The 15,369-nt window shown below is 43.5% G+C and overlaps 1 protein-coding gene across 7 annotated transcripts in view; it reads left to right on the plus strand.

Moving 5' to 3' along the window:
* Nucleotides 1-15,369, plus strand: part of SEMA5B (semaphorin 5B) — a 280,379-nt gene that overhangs the window by 204,670 nt on the left and 60,340 nt on the right. For all 7 annotated transcript variants that reach the window (XM_064451222.1, XM_064451217.1, XM_064451220.1 and 4 more), the window contains 5 exons: nt 2,115-2,213; nt 2,949-3,162; nt 5,762-6,047; nt 10,296-10,431; nt 15,144-15,351. In XM_064451222.1, the coding sequence (XP_064307292.1) occupies nt 2,115-2,213; nt 2,949-3,162; nt 5,762-6,047; nt 10,296-10,431; nt 15,144-15,351 (943 nt within the window). The remainder of the gene's footprint in view (nt 1-2,114; nt 2,214-2,948; nt 3,163-5,761; nt 6,048-10,295; nt 10,432-15,143; nt 15,352-15,369) is intronic.

Here is a 15,369-nt window from a genome sequence, read left to right on the forward strand (position 1 = left end):
TGGGAGAGGAGCCCATACCTTTTTTTCATAGCATCCCCTCAAGAATTTCTAGTACTTTGCAGTTAAATATATAGTGGTCCTAATATTATGTGGGATTGAATAACTGTGCTCTACAGAAGGGAATTACTTAACCCACTCATGAAATGCACACATCTCTAGAACAGGGAATAACTAACAGGGCTCACAGCACCATGTAGCAATGATGGGATAGGGCAGAAAGGCTGGAGAGTCTTTCATTTTATTAAAGGGAGCGATGAGACCTCTATTCTCAACACACAGCAGGGGGGACAGTGTTTCTCAGGGTCCTGTTTGATAGACTGATGCACAGTCACCATGACTGATCTGCTTCTGAAATAAGAAGTACTGAATCGACCCAGCTATGAATTCAAGCTCTCATTTTCAGTGCCAGGCATTATGTGTCTGATCCCTGATACCCCTGTTGAGACTCAAGACTGGCAGCACCTGCTCCGTGGCTCTCTGTAGCCTCTTCCCCAGCCTGGGCAAGTGCTCCTGGGCTGGCTCTGGAGTGCAGCCCCTCTGATCTTCTGCATTCAAAAGCAAGACCCACGTCATGCCCATGCAGTCGCTTGTCTGTGGTTAACACTGGTGGGTTGTCGCTAAATGCCATACTTCAACGAGATGATTTCCATACAGCAATGAAAGGAGATAGCACGTAATCCAGCTGAGCAAGCCTCTTCCTTTCCAGATCATAGGGAGTGTTTTTACACTGCTAAATCTTGCAAATGAAGTCTTCAGGGAAATGATCAACAGCATGGAGCGCTGTGAGACAGGGAGGCTCGCAGAGTGATTGCTGCTTACAGAAGCAGCAGCAGTGTCTGCAGCTGTAGGCTCAGCTTAGTGGCAAATTATGATCTATTGGAGGGAGGAAAGCAAAGCAGCTAGGATAACCCTGCATAGCTGTTATTTTTTAACAAGTTTCCTTTTATGTTTACAGTAGAATGGAATATACATTCTTTGCTTGGAGCCCTGTGGGTGCTAGTCATTAGCCGTTGCTCATATCCTTTCCTCTGAGGTGGCCTCAGAGCCCAGGGCAGGCAGGCTGGTGCCAGGCTTGGAGTGCATCTTTCATGTAGGCTGTTTGGGTGAACCTTGGGGTAGGCTGCATTCGACTTTCTTGCACTGCCTGTGGGAGCTCGACGGCTGGTCCTGCACCTCCTATTCCTTGTGTGTCATGTTAGAAAGTTCCTGCCTTATGTGGCCTCTTCCTCCTCAATGGCTTAACTCCCTGAAGATGCTCAGGTAGCCTGATCTGCAGTCCACAGGTCTCTGAGTATAGGGCTGTGGGGAGAAAGAGACACTCTGGTTCTTTCCAACAACATGAAGGAGATTTTTCTGGGGAGGAAAAAACCCAAAAGCATCCAAATGCAGCTTTGTGCTGCCACCCCCACCCCAGCATGGGGTGTCTGGAGCCCCACACCTTTGGGGACTGGTGTGTGGAGGGACTTGCCTATTTGTACCACCAAATGGTCATGGAGTTGAGAAGAGGAGATTTGTTATTTCTCACTGACCTGGCCTAAGAGAGAAACTCCTTCTACCATGGAAAATCCTGAGCACACAATCCTTGTGGGAGGCAGGAAGTAACAATCTGTTCAAGCACAAGATTCTCCTGACCAGCCTGGCCTATTAAGGAGGAGTTCCTGCTATTTTCCTGCTGGCACTGGTCTGAATTATAGCGCAGATGGACCCCCTGTCCTTCACTGGAGTTTGTGTCTGGGTAACGTTTTCTAAGCTGCAGCATTACTGGGTAAAATAGGTCAGAAGTATCATAATGAAAAGAAGAAGGATTCCTCCTCCGATCTAAGCAGAACACAGAAAGAGGCACTTGTGTAGCTAATACAGAGTCAACCTGATAGATAACATCGTATCTGGGGACTGTGCAGGGCTATGATTAGAGAAATAACCAGCAAATTGGGCTTGCTCTCTTAGACCACTAGTTCTGTACAGCTGTGCACTGCTTGATGCAACAAACCTCAGTCTGAGTTAGAGATAAGGAAGGTGTATTCCAGCTGCAATACAGGTAATTTTTTAATGTAAGAAATAACCCCACAGTCTCCTTTTCAAAAATCCTTTGTTTCTGTCTTGTGTCTCTATAGGAAGAGTGCCAGAACTATGTCCGCGTGCTGATTGTTTATGGCAAGAAGGTTTTTACCTGTGGTACAAATGCCTTTTCGCCTGTGTGTTCCAGTCGACAGGTCTGTTTTGCCTCTTTTGCAGTGATGGAGAGGGCTGGATACGTGGTCTGGGGAAGGCTAGTTGTTTGGCAGGGCATCGTGGCTGCAGAGAATATGTTCCAAATGTAGCTGATCTGAAATAGTTTTGGATTTGTTCTTTGGGCCCCTTTGGGCTGTTCTGGGGCAGTGGGGAGCAGAAAACTTGTGTTTTGTGTGAGCTGGATCTGGACAGGGTGCTGCTCATGTAACCCTTGGGTGTGCTGCTGAAAATTGGGAATATAGACAGGCTTAGCTGTGAGCACCTCCTGAGCTGAACACTTAAATGTTTCCTTAAAATAAATGGCAAAACTCCCTTTGGATTCAAGGGAGGCAGGAGCAGGTCCAAAGCAACATTTGTTTTTATATTTTTTAATGCCAGTATATATTCAGGAGGTGTCTACGGCAGGTTAGGAACCTGTGCTAGCAGCAGGAGCACCTGATTACACCAAGTGGGTTGGGGCCTACAGGCTTTATTGGCAGGGGAATTACCCTTCTTAGAAAGCAATAGGATCAGTGAGGCTCAGGCACAACTTCTTACCTTGGCAAACGATGGATGTAGAGATAAATTTAGTCATCACTAGCATTACTTTCTTACAGTTGCCTGTTTTTTTTTAGATCAGGGGTTTGCTCGTAGGTAATCATGGGCAAACTGAATTCTCTATACAAGTAAGACAGACAGATACTCTTTAAATTCTCTCCTCTCTCCTTTAAATACAGGTAGGAAATCTTAGCAAAATCATTGACAGAATTAATGGAGTGGCTCGGTGCCCATACGACCCCCGGCATAACTCGACAGCTGTGATTACATCACGAGGAGAACTCTATGCTGCGACTGTAATTGATTTCTCTGGACGGGATCCTGCTATTTACCGCAGCCTTGGAAATGTTCCCCCACTTAGGACAGCACAATACAACTCCAAATGGCTCAATGGTAAAGTCATGTGGGTCATATCTGAGCGAGAGGTGTATTAAAGTCAACTTGGCAGGCTTGTAAACCTTTTACTCTGTTTTCACATTGGGATCCAGAGTTACGATGGGGAAGGGCTTCCAGTGCAATAATTGATGCAGCTTAGAAGATGTTTAAAAATAGCCTGGAAGTATTTCAGAGAAGTTGTTTTAGAGTATGGAAGGTGGGTCTTACAGACTACTTAATATATGTATGGGTCTCTGTTTTGTGAGATGACCAAATACATCCTTTTAACAAGAAAACCACTCAAAGATTTGAAGATCAAAATGAACTTAAAGCATCATATTTTTGACCCAGTTCTGCACAGTGTTAAGCACTCTCTACTTTCACTGACTCAGCTGAAGATGGTTGGTTTCAGTGGAAGATCAGTCTGAAAATGAGAAATTTCACAGTGAGTTATTTTCCATGTAAACCCACGCTGTTGTGGATTTATAGTTATTAAAAGCAGCTGTTACCCCAGTGTGATAATACCTTGCATCAAGCAAGCTATAGAACTGAATCCAGTAATTCAAGCAGAATTTCAGCCAGTAATTCCTGCACTGACTCCACACCTTCTGTCTGGGGCAAAGCACATCATCTCTGAGCAGACTGTAGTGATGGAGACCCGAATATTCCCCCTCTCTCCTTTGATGAAGGTAAGTTGACAAGATATTCAGAACCTTTCCATTGGATTTCAGGACCTTTCAATCAAAGATATGAGCAGTGGGATGGTGCACTCTCTGAAGCTTAGTGTGACTGAACTAGGCTTCTGCAGGCAGATTGGAGTCAGTATGGAGATCCAGAGTTTTAGGAGAAGAATGTCATCAGGCAAGACTGTGAATTAGGACCAAGAAGCAACGTAACCCATACACACTCATTAGAAATATGTGCCTCTTGTCTGCACACGACTGAAGAATTCAGAAGGAAGTCACACTGGAACAGGGCAGTTTAAGGAAAGACAAACAGAAGCTGAGTTTCTAGTTTGTATTGGAAAAACTAATGACTCTTGGATTTATAACCTTGCACAGCATTGGTGACATTGAAGTAATTTCATCCTGTTCTGGCCACTTTTCAACAAGAAACAGAAAACTTGAAGATGATTCAGAGAAGAGCCGTGGAGTGATTTGAAGCTTGGAAAGCCTGCCTCACAGTGAGAGACTTAAGGAGCTCAATTTATTTATCTTTCTGAAAAGGAGATAAAAGGTGTTTTGTTCATGATATGGAAGTACTTACATCAAGAGAAGATTTCTGGCAGGATAAAGTTCTTTAATCTAGTGGACAAGTCACGGCAAGAGCATGTGATTGGAAGCTGAAACCAGATAACGTCAAATGGAAAAAGAAGTGCAGTTTGCAGCTGGGGCAGTCTTCAGTCATTTGAACAAGTCACTGAGGAAAGTGATGGATATAAAGCCATTTGACATTGTCCAGTAAGATCAGATCTCCTTCAAAAGATGTGGTCTAATTCACTTGTTAGTTACAGGATCCAATGATGGAATTACAGGGTGAAACTCTCTGGTTCATGTTAGACAGAAGGTCAGATTGGTGATCACAACGGTCCCTTTAAGTTTCACTGTTTGTTTGAAGGAGAAACTTTGATGGGAGATGCTTTGTGGTGTGCTCACCTCTGTACCATCATCTGCCTCCCAAAGCTGCCTTGCAGCAGCATCAGCCTGCCTTCCTTTCCCTCCACCATGACTGTCTTCTCCTTTCACTCCTGGGCTGCAGTGTTAAAGCAATTCTCTATTTTCTTCTTCCTTTGAGCATTACTCAGAAATGAACATTGTAAAAGCACCGTATAAAACCAACAGAGTTTTTTTTTGTTTAGTCAAATATTATTCATTGGCCAATCTTTTCCCTTTGCCAAAGAAACTGTTGGGATAAAAGACTGTACACTGTAAAGCTTTGTTAAATACCCAATTAAAATATTCACTACAAAACCAATTCCAGGTTCTTTTCAATTCTTGTGAAAATAATAACAATAATTCTAGGAGAAAAAGAATTAAGGAGAACTTGCTTCAATACTGTCAGTCTATGAAGACAAACAAAATGGTTTTGTTTTATGGACATAAGATAATCTTTTGTGCCTAGAAACTGGAAAGGCTTTATGATAAAAGCCAGATGTGATTGCGCTGGGAGAGTAGGTTGAATGTTTCAGTGCAGCAGCCTGGGGAACCAGGCGGATGCTTGCAGCACATTTAACACATCATAAGGTGCGCTTCAGAAGTGAATAGGTGAAGGAACCCAAGGGGAAGGCTTTATGTTGTAAAATGAGTATAGGTTCAGAGAGTAGTCATGAGTATGCAAAGTGCTGAACTCTGCTTTCACTGAAATCAGTAGCAACTTTGCCAATAAAGTAGGGAAACAATGGGGTCTTTCCACGATCTGAAAGTGGAACTAGAGCTCTATCCCCATATATCATTGTTCCCATCTAGTGTTTTTATGTCCCCTGCTGACTCCAAACTCCCTGCGGTCCCAGCTTTGACAGCCTGCATAAAGGGAGCTGGCGGCACGATGCATTGAGCAAGTCAGTGAGCATGGATTGATTTCTGACCTGTACAAATATCTTCAAATATTTGTTTTTCAGAGCCTAACTTTATTGCCGCCTACGACATCGGTTTGTTCACCTACTTCTTCTTCCGCGAGAATGCAGTAGAACATGACTGTGGGAAAACAGTGTATTCTCGTGTGGCAAGGGTTTGCAAAAATGATATCGGAGGGAGATTTTTGCTGGAGGACACATGGACAACTTTCATGAAGGCTAGGCTGAACTGCTCCCGTGCTGGAGAAATCCCTTTCTATTATAACGAATTGCAAAGCACCTTCTACCTTCCTGAGCAAGATCTGATCTATGGTGTCTTCACTACTAATGTGTAAGTTGCACTGGTTTTACTGCCCTTCTTCTATCCCAGCAGTCTGAGACTTGAGAATATCCTGATTTCTTAGACAGTCTGAGGATTCATTTTTGAATGATCCTTTGGTTAATTTGAAGGAATAGTTAGCTTTGTGTTATCCATCATGGCAACATAGCCTGTAGGACAATGTTTTCAATCCATGGTTCACAGATTCCTGGAGTCCATAAAAGGTGACTGTGCAATTCTAGGGTAACTTAATTTGATATAAACCTGGGCTGTGACAGAATTCTGACTCTTTGTAGTGGCAGTGCTACTTGTGTAGTTCAGGGAGCTGGTCTAAAAATGACCCAACAGGAAAACGTAATTAATTTTCAGCCAGGTTAAATGCCTGGACAGTCTGACACAATTGTGTGAACCCTGGGGCTGGCCCTTGACGTGGACAGGTACATATGCTTAGGAGAGAAGGACTGGAAGGAGGAGAATGAGGCAGACGGGATCACAACAGCCTAGACTGAAAACAACATAAATTGCTGTTGAACAACACTTTATAGAAGTAAGGTCATGCAGGCTACACAGCATTTGACATTTCCAGGGGGGACTGTACCTCTCCTACAGACTGTTTCAGGTCCAGAAATCAAAAGCAGCATTGGAACTCCGAATGGAAGGCATGATTTCTGAAACTTCGTAATAATCTCTTCTTGGCTTCATATTGAAAAAACTTGTAATTGGAATGATTTAGTGTAGCTGTGAAAGCAGAAAGGAGAAGAGGAGTTAATTAAAAAATATATTAAAAAACTCATAATGTATATTTTTAAGTCAGAAAAACTCAAATAACTTTTCCTCTGCAGCCCAAGGCTAGGATGATAACTTTCAAGCTATAACCAGTCTTCATGGTATTGAGTTTCAATAATGCATGTTCTCTAGGGGAGTGTTATCCTGATGTGTAAACTAGAGAATGAAAATCTTACTCTACATGACAAAGATGCGAAGTGCCTTTCTCATGCTGGGTAGCCAACTTCTTTGGGGTTTTTGTGTGCAATGGAGTACTGTTCAATATGAATAAGGGTCTGGTCCCAAGGAGCCCACAGCAAACCGAAGAAGTGAAGCCCCACTCAAGTGCAGGCCTTCTGATTTTAATGTGTCACTTGCTGCTGTGCCAGGGCTTGAACTTCAGCCCTTGAAGTCAGAAAGCACCAGCCCCAACTTCTTGAGCTAAAGCACTGTTGGGTGTTTTACTATTAGACTCAACAGTTCCTGAATGTTATTCCCGCTTTGTAAATGCCAAGAAGTAGGTAGGTGTTTGGCCACCCACCCTCATCCATTTTCCATGTTTTGTTTCTGCACTACCACTGCCAACGTCAGCCAAAAGTGAGCCAGTGGAGAAGCAACTAGAAAAAATAGACATGATTGAGCTCTGCACCTTGACTGTGGACTTTGGGGAAAATCTGCCCTGGAATTGAAAGAAGCATGAGTTGTTCTCTAAAAGTATTTAAAGGATGTTAGCCAAACTTCGTGAACATTAAAAGGAAGCCTGGCTACTTTGGGCATTTGAGATGACACTTTGGTTTTTTGATGCAGTGAGAGAGGACTTCTATGCCCATAGTGGTAATGTTTTGTCTATCCATTTGTCCATTCATCCAGCCAAGAACAGAAGTTGGAAATAGGAAAACTATTAATAACTGCATTATATTCATCAAATTGGTATAGTTTTTGGAATATAACAGGGGGATACATAGGCTACCTCTGGTTGGAAGAGTTCTCACCTGCTGTTTCTGTCTCCCACGTTTAACATGAGACATGATGAGTGTTACCCATTCCTCTGGGTTACACCTAAGTGTCTTCATACAGTACAGGTGTACATTCTCTCTTATATCTTTGGAAGACAATATAATATGTAACATTTGTGTAATTGAAGAAATGAGTTATTGTTAATAGCTGACATTAGATCAAGTAGCGTTTGGGGTCTACAACATGATGTTCTTCTGAGAGTTCAAAGAGAAAATGTTCCAATTTGTCATCTGACTAGAGAAATAATGGTAATTATTATTTTAACTTCCACTGGGACTTATATCATGCTGCATGAGCTCTGCATACCAAAGAGGGTTGATATATGCTCCATTTTGAGTTTCTTTATACAGAACACCAATATACCACAAAACTATGATTTTTTTGTTTAAAGGTATTTTTATTTTGGAAAGATCATGTTTAATGCATTTAGGGTCATCCTATAACAAAGGGGTATTAGTGTATGTGGTAACACCCACATACAGATTTATTGCTTCATGTGTGTTATACCCAGCTGAATCAGTAGGAAAGAGAGCTTTTAGGAGAAGCTGCTGATGAAATATTTAAGAATTTTTTATTAAAAATTTTCTGGGAGGTAATAGAGACAACATTAAAACTCCTTGAACTTAACCCATTCTCTAAACCACCTAGTTAATCGCAGGAAGTAGGAGGTGGGAATAAAGGAGGTTGCAATTCATACCAGGACAACATAGGGGCCAGCTGCACAAGTTGCTGTTACTGGCTTGAGACTGGGATCAAACTCTTCATAGGGAGGGGTGGGAAATACGCCAAGCCACAGGTGGAAAGGAAAATGGGCCACAGATTCATGGAAAACTTCTTTCCTTTCCTCTCTTCAGCGAAGGGGTAGGGCTAAACTGTGGAGTCCTTAGCAGGGCCCTAAAAAAACCCTTTCCTTTTTTAAAAAAAGTGTTTTTGTTAGACTAGTGGGGTTTTATTCTTTCTTTTCCTTTTTCATTTTCTTTCTCATTCTCTTTTTTTTTTTTTCCATGTGTGCCTCAAGGCATTTACTTGTCATCCATCATTAGCTTTGTCTTAAGAGCCGCCGTCTGTGAGCATGCACTGCATCAGTGGTGTTCAGACAAAAGTGGAGAAAGGTTCACCCGGCATTGCTTCGACATGTTCAAAGCGAGCTACTCCATCACTCCAGGGATGGAAGGGGTAGGGGTAGGAGTGGAGAATGGGAAGGCAAAGCAAGAAGTTCTTCCTGATGTTGTATTGCTTGGAAGAAATATGCTGTGAAATAATCTGTTCTGCTTTCAGCCTGGGATTGTGGAGCAAGGCGCTTTTTTGTGCGACAGAGTGTAATTATTGGTTTAGTAAAAAAAAAAGTGTTCTTTTCAGAGAATTCAAATCACTTTAATTAGCAGAAAGATACACACAGAAGGGCTTCGGTTATTTAAAAGGCACCGTGACGAGTCAGTCTCTTGTGCTAGCCCTATTTTTAGTTTTATTCAGATATCTTTTTCTCTAAACATTGTTCTTTTCCTTTAAAAGAAAAAGGCAGGGGGGAAGGGAAGAGCTGGGAGCAGGTTTGAATTTCAGGTTAGCACTTAGCAAATGTCCCTCTTTGGGCTGGCTTCCCTGAGGTGCCGTCACCGTCTGGGAGGTGCCCTCAAACCCTCTTGAGGCAAAAGGAGCTGAGCCTGCTCAGGGCCTTGCAGAAATGGGTCCTCCATGAGTGAAACAGGACAGCAAAGGCCAACTGATCTGTGTGTGAGTCTGACTGGGCAGTGGAGCATCCTAAAACAAGTTCCCCTCCAAGGAGTCCTTCCTACTATGGCATTTCCCTAGCCATGCCTCCCCTGGCTGGTGCGTGCGTGGTGAACAGCCTGCCCAAGACAGATGCTGTTCCCAGCTGGGAACACAAAGAAGTGAACTGTGATCATTGAAAACAGAGGCTTTCATGTATTAACAAGACCTTTTTGTGTGCTGAGCTGCTGTAACAACCAGCCTGGTTTGTGCTGTCACCCTTCCCCTTCCCCTGCATATGTGTGCATGAATGTGTGCATAGATATATAAAAAAAATAGGGACTATATTTTATAGCTGAAGAGTTCAGGAGCCTATAGAAACAGAATTTCACCTTAAGAAACACCAAGAGATTAAAAATTAGGTTGTCTGTAATCAATAAAGATAGACAGGTTGTTAAAATTAAAAAAAAAAGACAGACACAAATAATCCATGCAAATTAAACTGTATTCACCTTTCTTGTCAGAACTGCTTCTGTGGCTCTTAAATCACAGACATTTTAAAATCAAGCTTAAAATTTGTTCTCAAAATTATCATGGAAGCTATCTGCATTTTACAATTTATTTATTCATTTTTACTTCCTGTGAGATTGGTATCACTGTACATCTACCTAGCAATTTACATGTATTTTATTTGAGTGGAGTTTGATATCTGTTATGATGAAAATGTCAATGTTCTAATGATTAAATTGAGTTTTTTCTCCCCTTTTCCAGAAACAGCATAGCTGCCTCAGCAGTGTGTGCCTTCAATCTGAGTGCCATTACTCAGGCATTTAATGGCCCTTTCCGTTACCAAGAAAACCCAAGATCAGCCTGGCTGCCAACATTAAACCCCATCCCTAATTTCCAGGTACTGCTGCTGCTCTTCAGTTTACTCCAGTCCCTTTTACCTTCTGTCGCTCCAGTGGGTTGATTTGTGTGGGGCTCATTTTTTCTAGGTAGACCCATGGTGCAGATAAATTGTATTTCTCCACATATATGAGTGTTTCAGTCTGTGGAACTCCTTATCACATGTTACTGAGACCACAGGAATCATGGCAAAAAACTGAATGGTTTAACGAGAGTAAGAATGTTCAGAGTATTTATAATAATTAATAATTTACATCTCTGTTATGCTCATCACTGGCACGTGAACTCCGAGAATGTGATCCTCACAAGGGGACATAATAGCCATGTCCCCACCGAAACTGGGAAGGATTGAAAGCTGAAGCTGGACAAAGTCAAACCAGAATGGTGACAATTTATCTTTTTAAACAAGAAAGGTAATTAACCACTGTGACTGCGTAAGGATGTGATGAATTTTCCATCACTTGATAGGGCCCCTAAGGCTAGCATTATTTCAGTGCAGGATGGATGTCTTTCCGAGACAAGGTAGCTCAGCCAGAAGCTATGGACACACAGCAGCAGTTACTGGTGGAAGAGGACACATGAGGATAGTCACAGGTTCCTTCTCATCTTAAAAAAAATTCTTTTTTATGAATGAGCACTTTTCCAAGATTATGAGTTAAGGCCAATTTTAAAATTATAGAAGAACTTCAGCTGCTTTATGCCCAGATTCAGTCAGTGCAGTGCAGATTATGTGTGTGACAGCCGCAGCAAACCTGAGTCTTCTGAAGCATGAGTCCATTTTACAGCTTAGTCCCTTCCCACCTGGGGAATCCTAGGGAGGATGGACTTGTCTTCCTGTCCGCGCTTCCCCACGGTGAATCCTTTCAGCCCAATTGTGTGAATCTGGCTCTCCTTTATTATGGCAAAGTTGTTAAGGCTGCCTGTAAATGCCATCTGCCTTCAAGCTGGTGATGTGAAGGACCTCCCAAAAAGGACTTTGCAGTCTCCTGAAATCACAGCAAGAGCAGATGGGAGGCAGGCCCACGCTGCAGGCAGAGATGTGCTTGGGTTCCTGCTGAGGAACCTGATTTCTCCCCCTGAATTCCCTCATGGCACCCAAGTGAGGGCTTCTGCCTATACAAGGCGGGGCAGGATTGGGCTCTCAGTCACCCCCTCAGCTTGGTGCACTCAAAACCAAGAAACTTCACTGAAGGGCCAGCCATGCCAAACATGGCCAGGCCCTCTCTCTCTCTCTCTCTCTTTTTTTTTTTTTTTTTGAGTTTAAAGGGAATATTAAGGCTAACTGAGAATCAAGGACTTTCTGTCCCTTGCTGGGCTAACCCAGGAGGAACAGAAAAGGACTTTGGAAAGCATTTCCATGTAGTGAAAAGTATCAGATAAAATGTGGAGTGCAAAGATTGCAGCAGCAAGATGAAAGAAAAGAGTCAGAGGAAAATGAGGAAAGGAAAAGGAGGTATGTGGCGGACAAAAGGAAGATTGCGAGAAGAGATTGAGATGTTTTTCAAGTACAGGAGGAACAAGAGGTCAGTGAAGGGCCTTTAGGAGATGACAAGGATAATTTAGCGACAGAAGAGGCAGATATTGCAAAAAAAATTAAATTAATTTTTTTGCCTCAGTGTTCACAAAGGACGATGAGGGAAGGATGCCAGAGTTGTTTTTTTTTTTCTTGCAGAGAGGAAAGAGAAATACTGAAGGGTATAGAGGATCAGGGCAGTGCAGATAATAAGGAAATTAGAACAAAACAAAATAAAACCAAACCAGAGGGGTGCTGTGTCAGCACACAGGCTGCCAATAGACCAAAAGGATTATCTGTGACTTGATGAGAACAGAAAACAAAACCAACAATGACATTTCTGCCTCTGGGACTCCTCCTTCAGTGATGCTTTAGAAAGGAAAGTGAGTGGGGAGAAAAGCAGCCAAAGCAAGAGAGTAGTGTAAACCAGGAGTATAGGAGACAGCAGAAGAGAGAGATCTAAACACTCTTTAGAACTTGGGATGAGGCAGTCATGAAATTAAAATGACCACTGGAGGACACATTGAGAAACCATTGGGGTTTCCTTAGTTTGGCTACTCAGGAAGGCGCTAAAGTTGATAAAATAGGCCTTGTTCACAGGTGGTGGGAATTAGTATCTCCCTGTTCACCTAGTTCACACAAGCTCCAAAATATTGTGGGGCTTAGTACACCAGCTGTTAGGATCCATATTTATAGTGTAAATGTGAGTAAATTCCTGTCAACTCATTTTAGCACGTTGTAAGAGAAGCTCTGCATGGTGCACCTCAGAAAGGCAGCCACACTGCAAAGAGTTGCTCTGATGCATATTGAGACGATGCACATGGGAAATTTGTACAGTGTAGCTGGAGTGCTGTAAACTGACATCTTAATACACAGTATACTAACACCTCTTCCAAGGAAAGCCCAAACACCTGGACCCAAAATGAAGGAAAAGAAATTTGTGGGTTTCTTCAAGTGAAATGACTCATGTGTGAACATCACTTAGTGATGTCACCCATCTGGACTTCTGTCAGGCCTTTGACAAGGTCCCCCACAGCATCCTTCTCTCTAAAATGGAGAGATATGGATTTGATGGATGGACTATTCGGTGGATGAGGATTGGTCACATCCAGAGGGTAGTGGTCAATGTCCAAATGGAAATCAGTGACAAGTGGTGTCCCTCAGGGGTCTGTACTGGGACTAGTGCTGTTTAATATCTTCATCAATGACATGGACAGTGGAATTGAGTACAACATAGGCAAGTTTGCAGATGACACCAAGCTGAGTGGTGCAGTTGACACACCTGAGGGGCAGGATGCCATCCAGAGGGACCTGGACAAGCAAGAGAAGTGGGCCCGTGTGAACCCCACGAGGATCAAAAAGGTCAAGTGCAAGGTCCTGCACCTGGGTGGGGGCAACCCCCAGTATCAATACAGGCTGGGGGTGAAAGGATTGAGAGCAGCCCTGAGGAGGAGGACTTGGGGGTACTGGGGGATGAAAAGCTGGACAGGAGCCAACAATGTGCGCTTGCAGCCCAGAAAGCCAATCGTATCCTGGGCTGCATCAAAAGAAGTGTGGCCAGCAGGTCTAGGGAGGTGATTCTCCCTCTCTACTCTGCTCTGGTGAGACCCCACCTGGACCTGGAGTACTGTGTCCAGATCTGGAGCCTCAGCACAAGAAAGACATGGACGTGCTGGAGCGGGTCCAGAGGAGCGCCGCAAAATGATCAGAGGGCTGGAGCACCTCTTCTATGAGGACAGGCTGAGGAGGTTGGGGTTGTTCAGCCTGGAGAAGAGAAGGCTGTGGGGAGACCCTTTTACAGCCTTGTAGTACTTAAAGCGGGCTTATAAGAAAGATGGGGACAAACTTTTTAGTGGGGCCTGTTGCAACAGGACAAGGAGTAATGGTTTTAAATTAAAAGAGGGTAGATTTAGACTAGATATAAGGAAGAAAACTTTTATGATGAGGGTGGTAAAACACTGGAACAGGCTGCCCAAGGAGGTTGTGGAGGCCCCATCCCTGGAAACGTTCAAGGTCAGGTTGGATGGGGCTCTGAGCAACCTGATCTAGTTGAAGGTGTCCCTGCTTATTGCAGGAGGGATTAGACTAGGTGGCCTTTAAAGGTCCCTTGCAACCCAAACTATTCTATGTTTCTGTGATTAGTGAGAAGCAAAGCTCTCCATGGACTGGATATGGGATTTGGCAGGAATTCTAGTTGTACCACTGACTCCCATGGCCTTGGGTAGGATAAATAACCAGTCACCCAGCTGTCTTTTGGAGTAATAAATCTTCTGCCCACCATGCATGGCTTTGTAGGAAAAGTGAAGATCCAGCCCTGGCTACTAACATGGACCACAAAACTGCATGGAGAGTATAATCTTGCACTGGCTTTTGAAAATGCTGGATTCTAGAGATTAGTGTGAGAGAGAAGCTCAGGCCTTAAAAAGCATTATCCATGTAGTAGGACTTAACACTGGTGTTTAAAAGACAGAAGATGAGCTCTCTTCTCCCCCCTATTCTGGATGCACAAGGGCATTGAGTCCTGTCTCAGTGAACCCCGGGGTGCTGGAGGATGGAGGGACACCGGTTGACCTGCCATTCACTGTGAGGATAGAAGAGCTGTGTGTGGGAGGGGGGACCTAGTGCCTTACCTGCCTTGCTTAAGATGAAGCCGGAGTGGTCTGTTCAAAAGAGAGCATGTAAGAGAAAAGCAGTGTGGTAAGTTGAGTTCTTCAATGCAAAACAAATGCATTTTTCAGAAGTTTTTTTTAATCTCCGGTTTTCATGTATTGTACAGACTGAGATGCCAGGTAGAGTCCGAAGATGATTTGAAATGCTTCAAGTATTACTACAAAAACTTTCTTTCCACTGCTAGCTTTACATCTTTCAACAGCTAGTTTTAATTCTTTCTTTTTCTCCTTGGTTTGTTAATGCCTTTTGCCCTCCTAGTGTGCTGGCTCCAGGTATCACAAGGGAATGAAACACCAGCTGGTGTTCAGTGGACCAGCTGGGAGAAACAATTATTAAGAGTGGGCTACAGGCCAAAGCTAGGCTAAGGACCTAAGATCAGGCTAAGGGCCTGATCCTGTGACCCCACACACAGACCCAGCTCTGGGGGAAATCAACAGGACATGGGTTTCTAGAAGAATTTCAGGGTTTTGTCTTGGGCTGCTGGGGTGGGGAGAAAATGCAGGTACTGAAGTTTAGTCTTCCCTATTTAGTGTGGGACGCTGAGTGATGACAGCCCTAACGAGAACCTGACAGAGAGAGTCCTGCAGGATGCGCAACGCTTGTTCCTGATGAATGATGTCGTGCAGCCAGTGACTGTAGATCCATACGTGACTCAGGACAGCATTCGATTTTCCAAACTGGTGGTTGATATTGTTCAGGGGAAGGATACGCTCTACCACGTGATGTATATCGGGACAGGTAAGAGCATCAGAGCTT

The sequence above is a fragment of the Phalacrocorax carbo genome, chromosome 5 (genome assembly GCF_963921805.1).
Source record: "Phalacrocorax carbo chromosome 5, bPhaCar2.1, whole genome shotgun sequence".
Lineage (NCBI taxonomy): Eukaryota > Metazoa > Chordata > Aves > Suliformes > Phalacrocoracidae > Phalacrocorax > Phalacrocorax carbo.